At 46.5% G+C, this 10016-nt stretch overlaps 1 protein-coding gene across 1 annotated transcript; it reads left to right on the plus strand.

Moving 5' to 3' along the window:
* Window positions 1–927: 927 nt before the first annotated feature.
* DEDD (death effector domain containing) lies at window positions 928–10012 on the plus strand (the record flags this gene model as incomplete). Its single annotated transcript, XM_011957663.1, has 3 exons — window positions 928–1154; window positions 9329–9717; window positions 9909–10012. Coding segments are annotated over exons 2-3 (429 nt in total), but the record flags the coding sequence as incomplete, so codon positions are not given.
* Window positions 10013–10016: the final 4 nt, after the last annotated feature.

A 10016-nucleotide genomic window follows, 5' to 3' on the forward strand; every position in this document is an offset into this window, starting at 1 on the left:
GATCCGGCCATTGCACTCCAGCCTGGGTGACAGAGCGAGACTCCGTCTCAAAAAAAAAAAAAAGAAGAAAATGGTATCATTATTCCCCAGTTGTCCAAGTCACAACATTGGTACCTCTTAATCCAATCTGTATCTCCCCATCCGCACTCTCCCTTCTACAGGCAGACGCCTGGAAAAGAGCCTCACAACTGCTCTCCTTGATTCTCACTTTGTCCCCTCAATTCATCCTTCACACTGCACGCAGCGATCTAAAATGCCATAAAATTGTTCACACCTCTGTTGAGATTCTTCAAAGACAATGAAAAGTCTTAAGAATAAAAATCAATTGATTTACAAGGCTTCGCATAATCTGGTCTTCCCCTATCTATTACCTCTTTCTTAAGCCATACCAGGCTGTTGGCAGCTCCAGAATGTACCCGCACCATCCTCCCCACCCCCAATTCCCAACAGCCCTACACGGATCAGCTAGGCGACACTTGCTACAGGAAACCGGCGTTGAAAAGGTAAATGCTGAACGAATGAATTCCGAGACGGGATCTGGGCAGCGCTTTCGGCTCCGGATCCGGGTTTACGGAACGTCCGGGTTATCAGGAAGCTCAGAGGAAAGGTGAAATCCAGATCTTGACCCTTCACTCAAGTTCGCCAGACAAACCGATCCCCGTGCTATTCCGCCCTTATGAGTCATGGCTGCCAATCCCAGCCTTTCAGTGGGTCTTGAAGTGGCCACCAGCCAGCTGTGGCGCCACCAATGTTTCCACATTCAATAATGCTATCCTCTCCCATTCCTTATTACCGCCCTAAGCAGCCGTCAAGAAATACCGGCGTTGCCAGCTTGCCCCAAAGCAAGATGGCTGCCAATCCCTATCTCTCCTCCCGAAGTGAAGCTATCCACTCCCCGCTTAATGCCGTTGCCAGGCTGCCCTCACTTACTATGGCTACTGCGGCTCATGTCTCACTATGGCCTCGAAGCCGCCACTAACCGGCCGGGTTCCGGGAGGCGCCGTTCAGGATGCAGCCACCCCCGCCCGCCTCTCCCCTCCCCCACGCCCGCGGCGGCGGCGGCGGCGGCAGGAGCCCGGATGCGGCGCCGTGAGACAGGCCCGGGAGAGCGGCGCGGATGGATCCAATATGGCGGCGCCGAGCCTGAGCCGAGAGTGAGGCGAAGGGGCGGCCGGAGTGGGGAGAGGGAGTCGAGCGGGACGGGGCGGGGCCGGGCGGGGCCGCAAAGGGCTTGGGGAAGGAAAGTGGAGGGGGAGGCGGTGGCGACGTCCAGCCTGAGAACCTCAAGAGAGGGAGGTGACGGGACGCTGAGAGGTGGGGGAGGGGAGCTGCCGAGGGGGGCGTGCAGGGGAGATGGCAACTGCGGGAGAGGGCAGGGGTCGAGACGGAGGAGTGAGGGCATGGGGAGGGGCGTAAACAAGGGCTGAGACTGGGCCCAGCCAGGGGTATTAGAGAGTCCGAGGTGGGGAGTGGGGCTGCGATCCGCTTGTATTGAAGGGGGTAGGAGCGGGAGGGAGAGGCTGAGGGTGTGAAGGGGAAGGGGCCTGTGGCATGTGGTTGGAGGGAGGACTGGACTCTGATGAGGGGTGTTGCGAGGAGGTGGGGAAAGCTCAGAATTGGAGTTTAGACGATTCTGGGGGGCTTCCAAAGTGTTAAATTGGATGTGGGAGGGGGAAGGGCCTAGGGGAGAATTTGGGTGGAAAAGGAGAGAACGGAGGTTTGGGGAATGGAGAGAGTGTCGGTGGGAGGAGGTAATGGAGAAAGTGAGAGACTGGGAGGAAGAAAGTTTGGGAAGAAGGAGTGGAATGGGAGATAGGACAGTGGAGCTGCAGGGGTGATAGAGGGTTCGGGGGTTTCCCTTTCCCCGGTGGAAAGGAGGAGAGAACAGAGTTAAGCAGCATCAGTTGCAGCCAATTCTAATTGCCAGGTCCTTAGCTTTTAAGAGGGTGGGAAGGGCAGAAGGGAATGGTCATGTGGGTTTGCAGAATTGGGGTTGGATGAAAATTCAACTGGGTTTATTTTCCAAAAGACTCCCTAGCTTACTGTTCCCTTGGTTTTCCTGCTTGGGAAAATGGGGAAGCCGGTGTCGTCCAAGTGTGGAGGAGCAAAGGACTTTTCTAGTTTTTAGCATTAGCAATACAAGAGTGGGGGAGCAGACATGGCTATATTGGAACCCTATATGCGAAGGTGGAGGCTCTGGAAGTCTGAGGAGGGAAAGACAAAAGATAGAGTGGCATCTAGATAGGCTAATTAAATGAGTGCTGTAGTTTCCAGACCCTTTTGCTGTTTTAAGTCTAGAAAGGAGGGGGTAACATGGATACTGTATGTAGAAAAACTTTCCCTGGTGAAACATAGATGTATGAGTGGATGCTGCGCCATTAGATATTTTGTTCTCATTGTGTGCTAGTTAAGGGAAAGGGCCAAAGGTAGAATTTTGAGGATAGTGCTGGTCTGTTGTAACCACTTGCCTCCCAGTTTTTTCTGAAGATGAAAGTTAACATTAATATTGTAACAAAATAGGAATAAGGAATTGTGGAGGAAGATGAGAAGGTGCCAGAGGGTAATTCGTTTTCCCAGAAGTTCTTAAATTTGGGAGCTTTCTTACCGCAAACCATTGAGACTGGAAATTCTTGGAGTTGGTATTGTTTTTGTAAATTGACTAATAGAGAGTTAGGGAAGCCTGGAGACTTGTTGGGGGTGAGTTCTCTAAATGTCTTTAGGCTTGTCTGTGTACTTTTGCAGCTAGATTGTCTAATTCTATGGGCCTTTGAGGTTTCAAAGTAAAACTTGAAAATTAATTATTTTCCCCTCCTTATTTGTCTTTGTTTTGCTGCTGGCTGTGAAACTTGTGCTAGGAAGAGACCTGGGAAATTAAGTTTCTTGCGGAGGTAAGTCTGGAACTTTTTTATTGTTTTCAAACAATGGAAGGGAATGGAAATAGCATGAGAGTTATTTTGAGGTTGGGTCCCTTAATGAGGAGGAGAATGCCAGGGAAAATGAGTTTTCATTCACCCATCTGAGTGCATGAGATCTGTTGTAATTACTGTCTTTAGTTAATTGGAGATAGGAGGGAAAAGAGAAGGAGATTTAGATGTCTTGGGACAATCCCCCAGCTTTGGTTTGTTATTGTCTAGTCTTCTTGGTCAGCTCTGAAACTTTTTTTTTTTTTTATTAACATATGGAAGGCTGTATTCTAGTACATTGTCTACTAAATGTTGCCCTTGGAGGGTTGCTGGGACACCTTCCTTCCATGGGAAACTTTTCCTCTCACTTTCTCTTCTAGCTGTTGGGGGGTTCCTGGCATCTTTATTTTGAAAACATACTGTGTAATTTTGACTTCCAGATATTTGATTACGTTTCCTAGTCCCACGAGCAAGAATGTACTCTTAACCATCTTTAAGATTTTCTATGTAGTTTTCATTTCAAGTTTCAAGACACCACTTTTTTTGTAGTTCTTCTGCATGACTTTTCTTCTGAGGACTTCTGAGAAAGTCAGATACCTCTAATTCTCCTATGAAATTACAAATATCATCCCTGTTCAGAAAAGATGACTGTCGTTTTCATTTCAAGACAGCACTCTTTTTTATTTCTTTCACATGGCTTTCCCCTAAGGGCTTCTGAGACAGCCAAGTACCTCAAAAACTACAGCTATTCCTGGTTGGGATGAGACCAGACTTTGCTTGGAAGTAGAAACATAGTAGAGAAGGACCAATCAGGAGAAAATCCTGAAGATACCTATAGACTGTCTGTTGGCCCTTGGCTGACTTGGACTTCTCTAAAGAAAAAAGTAAAACTCCAGGAAATACAGCAATTTCTCAGAATCAATTATTCTTGGAAACTGTAGGGGAGAATTCATGTGTTACTGTCTCACATAGAGCCAGACCAGTCAGTGGGATCAGGACTTTTTGTGTGCTGGAGTTTTGTCTCTTGGTATTTGGCAGTGTTTCAGATACCAAGACTTGAGTTCTAATCTTCTGTTCAGAGGGCTACATTCTCCTCACCATTCTGATACCTGTCATCTAGGATCTCTGTATGTTTTAAGTTGAGCTCCCTTGCTTCACTGCCACAGAAATCTGAGTATGTTTTGGTTTTAGAAGAAATTGGTCATGTTTTCTTTTCTAATTTTACTAATCAGCTGAACTTTCATCACATTTTTTTTCTTTTTTTTTTTGAGGCAAGGTCTCACTGTGTACCCCAGGCTGGAGTGCAGTGGTGCGATTAGAGTAGCTGGGACCACAGGTATGTCCCACCATGCCCAGCAAATTTTTGTTTATTGTTTGTAGAGATGGGGTTGTGCCATGTTGCTCAGGCTGGTCTCAAACTCCTGGGCTCAAGCAGTCCTGCCTTGGTCTCCCAAAGTGTTGGGATTACAAATGTGAGCCACCGTGCCAGGCCTTATCACATTCTTTTAATGTTAAAGTTAGATAGATTCTTGGAACCCTTATCTGGGTTGCATTAAGTGAAGAGGGCTGCCTCTTAACCTGCATGACAGTATCCTCATATTTCTCCCAAGGACATGGCCTTGAGGAACTTACATATTTCTATGTTTTGCTTCATTGAATAAGCAATATAAGTCTGATTAGTGACCTAACAAGGAGAGTCTGCTACTCATCCAGTTTCAAGACTTTAAAGATGGCCCTGAGGCTTACGAGCAGGATCCTTTGTGTCTGTCTTGCAGAGGATTACATTTCTAATATCCCCACAGAACTTCAGATTGAACTAGGTCAAAGTAGACCTCCTGGGATGGGGCAGAAGTGGGTGTAGAACTACCACCTGTTCTTCAGCTGAATGGCAACAGCAGGAGGTTGACAGAAGACCCAAGGTTTGGAATGGCATGAAACACCTTAGTGCAGTTGGACTTGGGAGTTAAATGAATGTGTATGTCCGATAGGCTTTTCTTTTCTTCCGGAATGTTGTTTGATGGGTTTGGATTGGAGGGATCTAGTGTGGAAAGTGACATGCATTCTTCTGACCCTTCATCATGCTCCACCTAGAATAGGGTTTCTCATCCTTGGCATTATTGACATTTTGTGCTGGATGATTCTTTGTTGTGGCAGACTGTTCTGTGCATTATGGGATGTTTCTTTTTTCTTTTGAGACAGGATCTGTCTCTGTCACCTGGGCTGGAGTGTAGTGGCGCTATCACATCCCACTGCAGCTTCCATCTCCCAGGTTCAAGCGATTCTCCTACCAAGCCTCCCAAGTAGCTGGGATCACAGGTGCATGCCACCATGCCTGGCTAATTTTTTAGTTTTTGTAGAGATGGGGTTTCACCATGTTGTCCAAGCTGATCTCAAACTCCTGGGCTCAAGTGTTCCTCCCCGCTTGGCCTCTTAAAGTGTAGGGATTACAGACATGAGCCACTGCACCTGTCCTATAGGATGGTTCTAAATATCCTGGCTTCTACTCATTATGTGCTGATTGCAGTCCCCTTCCCCACCAGGCATGATAATCAGAAATGTCTCCAGACATTGCGACATATTCCCCAGGGGTCAAATTTGCCCCTGGTTGAGAACCACTGACCTAAAAGCTCTTATAAGTCCTAGTACATTGATGATCTAGCTTGGGATCTGGGACTTAAAGGTGGCTAGTGTGTTTGTTTCCTCTCAAATGTAGGGAGTTAACTTCAAGGGATTGAAACTTACAGAATTGCATCCATTGATGCGTAATTAGGACCACAGTGCTTTCCTGTATTTTGCCTCATTTTCCATTGTGAGAGTATGTGGGGACAGTGTTTCTTCATTTCCTTGGGTTTAAGCACACTTTAAATTTGGGAACTGTGGAGCAACTGGCTCTTCTGGTTGGTTTAATGTGAAACCTACCCATCTGCTTTATCTGAGATCCTCATAATCAACAGCTGGCCCAAGGGAACAGGTGGGATAGGGAACAAGGAGAAGTTACAGGGGCTTTGAGGAGGCTCAGTTTTCTCATGTTGCCTGCTACGAGCAAGAACTTATTTTTCTTTAGCACCTTCATTTGTACCCAGTGACAGCAACAGGTGAATCGAGAGGAAGAGACAAGGAATACCAGTCTATAGTTGAATAGCTATTTTCCATGCTTTGGGTGGAGCATCTGGGCTCTCAAAATTATATATGGATTACATTTCCTTTCTACATATCAGAACCCATGGTATAGGGTTAAGTGATCCCAGAGTGTACCTCCCCTTTTCTTAAGGGAATGAGTTTCTCTGTGCTTTCATTTTAGTTTCTCATCTGAGGAAGAGAGGACTGGTTCCTACTTACTCTTCAGCTTTCCAAGTCTCTATCAGCTTTGTTTTTCCAAAGAAGCTTATTATTTTATTGTTTCTTAGTCTAGCCTCAGTTCCTTTTTGTATAAATGGACAGAGCAACCTGTCTTATTGTTGAGTAGGGTAGTGTGGTGTGGTGTGGTGTGGTATGGTGTGGGTAGTTCTGGACATTGCAGAGGAGGCTATGGCTAGTTAGAATATATGCATGGTAACTGAGTGACCTGTATCTCTGTTTTTAATGGGGTCCTCTCTTGGAATTTTGTGAGTTTGTTTCTTAATTGGAATTGCTGGAGGTGATCTCTTGGAGATTAAGTTCAGTTCAACAGTGGGTTGCTCCTACTATATTTGAGGCTCTGTCCATTACTAGTCACTAGGGATATAAAGATGAATATGACATAGTCCCTCTATGAGTTGAGTAGGATCTAATGGGATAATAAATACACAAATAATTTTAGTACATGGTGATAAATGGTGTAAAAGAGATATGCATAGTGTTCAATAAGAGCACGGAAGAGGACTACTTACCTCAGCATGGGGGTGTAGAGAATGCATTTTGAAGATGGCATCTGAGCTGACTCTTAAAGAATGAGTAGGAGTTAGCCATCTGAAAAAGAGTGATGGGGGTGTGGAAGGGAGAAGGGAGAGGGGCATTCAAGCAAAGAGAAGAAGGTATAGAGAAACAAATTGCATGATGTATGTGAGCTATAAACAAATTATAATGTTAGAGAATAAAAAGTGGATGTGGTGGGAGATGAGGTTGGTAAGGTAGGCCTTCTTAGAAGGCTTGATGTGTGTGTAAAGAATTTGGAGTGTTCGGCCAGGTGTGGTGGCTCACGCCTGTAATCCCAGCACTTTGGGAGGCCGAGGCAGGCAGATCACAAGGTCAGGAGTTCGAGACCAGCCTGGCCAATATGGTGAAACCGCGTCTCTACTAAAAGTACAAAAATTAGCTGGGCGTGGTGGCGGGCGCCTGTAGTCCCAGCTACTTGGGAGGCTGAAGCAGGAGAATCGCTTGAACCTGGGAGGCGGAGGTTGCAGTGAGCCAAGATTGTGCCACAGCACTCCAGCCTGGGCAACAGAGCAACTCTGTCTCAAAAAAAAGAGAGTTTGGAGTGTTCTTATAGATAAGGAAGGGGCTATCAATGGGTCTGAAGCAGGAAAGTGACTTGGTCAGTTGTGGACTTTAGACAGCTTACTGAACTAGATGTGGCAGTGGATGGATTTAGGTAGGTTAAAATTGGTGTTGCAGAGAACTTTTAAAGTAACAGTAGTCCAGGTGAAAGATCTGAACCATGGCAGTGGAGATCGAAATGTAGGACAGATTTAAGAAATATCTAGAAGTAGCATTAACAGGAATTTAGGATTGATTGTGTGATTGGAGATTGTGACCAGAGAATGGACAGTATTGGATGGTACTGTCTGGTGGAGCAGTAAGTGTGAGTGACTTGAGTGGAGTGAAAGTTGTTGAATTTGAGAAATGATTAATGACTGTGTCATTGTTATTAACCATAGCCCATAATGATGGAGGAACTTTGTGAATCAAGTGCCAAACTATATAATGAATGTGGGGCTGTGATTGGTCATTGATAGGGGATTGGTAAATGACATCCATGAGGAAAGCTTAGAAGTTGGTATTGCCAAGGCCAGGTACAGTGGCTCACGCCTATAATCCCAGCACTTTGGGAGGCCAAGGCGGGCGGATGACCTGAGGTCAGGAGTTCAAGACCAGCCTGGCCATCATGGTAAAACCCTGTGTCTACTGAAAATACAAAAATTAGCAAGACATGGTGGCGCTTGCCTGTAATCCCAGCTATTTGGGAGGCTGAGGCACGAGAATCGCTTGAACCCGGGAGGCAGAGGTTGCAGTGAGCCGAGATTGCGCCACTGCACACCAGCCTGGGTGACACAGTGAGACTCCATCTCAAAAAAAAAAAAAAAAAAAGTTGGTATTGCCAAATAGTGTGAAGATCAAGGGAGTACAAATGGCACAGAATTACAAGATTGCTTATTGTAGAAACGTAATAAATGTTATTTTAAATCCATGAGTTTTGGTAAATATTGATAAACTTTCTGAGCAGTTATCGTTTCTGGATGTGGTTGGATTGTAGGAAAAATGTGGAGGGATGATTCTGGGCTGCAAAGGCCAAGGATGCTTGTATCTTTGAAATCTGTTTCACAACCATTTATGTAAGGGTTACCAAGTGATGCTGCATGTATTTTCTCATTGGATTCTTAACAACTCTGAGGTATAGATTCATTCATCCCTGTTTACAGATGATAGCACTGAGCATTTGGAGTTAAGTGAGTTGCTTACGGTCACACGGCTACACAGCTTTTCAGTGAGAACAGTCAGAATTTAAACTAGTTCTTTTCTTCTTTTTTGAGATGGGGGTCTCACTCTGTCACCCAGGCTACAGTGCAGGATTATAGCTCACTGCAGCCTTGAACTCCTGGCCTCAAATGATCCCCCTGCCTCAGCCTCCTGAGTAGCTGGGACTACAGGCGTGTACCACCAAGCCCAGCTAATTTTTTCTTTTTTGTAGAAACAGGGGTCTCCATATGTTGCCCAGGCTGATCTTGAACTCCTGGCCTCAAGCCTTCCTCCCACTTCAGCCTCCTGTGCAGCTGGGACTACAAGCGTGTACCACCAAGCCCAGCTAATTTTTTAATATTTTGTAATGATGGGGTCTCCATATGTTGCCCAGGCTGATCTTGAACTCCTGGCCTCAAGCCTTCCTCCCACTTCAGCCTCCTGTGCAGCTGGGACTACAAGCGTGTACCACCAAGCCCAGCTAATTTTTTCTTTTTTGTAGAAACAGGGGTCTCCATATGTTGCCCAGGCTGGTCTTGAATGCTTGGGCTCAAGTGATCCTCCTGCCTTGGCCTCCCAAAATGCTGGGATTACAGGTGTGAGCCCCTATGCCCGGCCAGTGTTTATTTGTAAACAAACATTAAAAAAAGTAATAAACATGTATAAAGCACTATACTGTGCCAGGCATTATTAGCGACTGGGAATATGGGAATGCCTAAGACTAGTTCCTGCCCTTGAGTGTCTCATTGGTTCTTTCACTGCCCTTTCAGTACAGTGTGGATTGCAGCTGCTGACCAGGGATTCTGGAAAGCATTGCGTACCTGAGCCCCCAGCATGGCGGGCCTAAAGCGGCAGGCAAGCCAGGTGTGGCCAGAAGAGCATGGTGAGCAGGAACACGGGCTGTACAGCCTGCACCGCATGTTTGACATCGTGGGCACTCATCTGACACACAGAGATGTGCGCGTGCTTTCTTTCCTCTTTGTTGATGTCATTGATGACCACGAGCGTGGACTCATCCGAAATGGACGTGACTTCTTACTGGCACTGGAGCGCCAGGGCCGCTGTGATGAAAGTAACTTTCGCCAGGTGCTGCAGCTGCTGCGCATCATCACTCGCCACGACCTGCTGCCCTATGTCACCCTCAAGAGAAGACGGGCTGGTGAGGATGTATTAGGGGCTGGAATCAGGGAAGAGTTGTGGGAGGCCAGGAAGGAGCAGCATAGGCATCCAAAGGGGAGGACACATTGACCCTGGGGAGTACTTAGAGTAAGTTGTGAGGCTCATTGGGGGTTTGGACTGACAGAAGGGAAGGGTATATATTTTCCTGAATGATTACTTCTCCTCCTACAGTGTGCCCTGATCTTGTAGACAAATATCTGGAGGAGACATCAATTCGCTATGTGACCCCCAGAGCCCTCAGTGATCCAGAACCAAGGCCTCCCCAGCCCCCTAAAACAG

The sequence above is a fragment of the Colobus angolensis genome, unplaced genomic scaffold (genome assembly GCF_000951035.1).
Source record: "Colobus angolensis palliatus isolate OR3802 unplaced genomic scaffold, Cang.pa_1.0 Scaffold447, whole genome shotgun sequence".
Classification (NCBI taxonomy): domain Eukaryota; kingdom Metazoa; phylum Chordata; class Mammalia; order Primates; family Cercopithecidae; genus Colobus; species Colobus angolensis.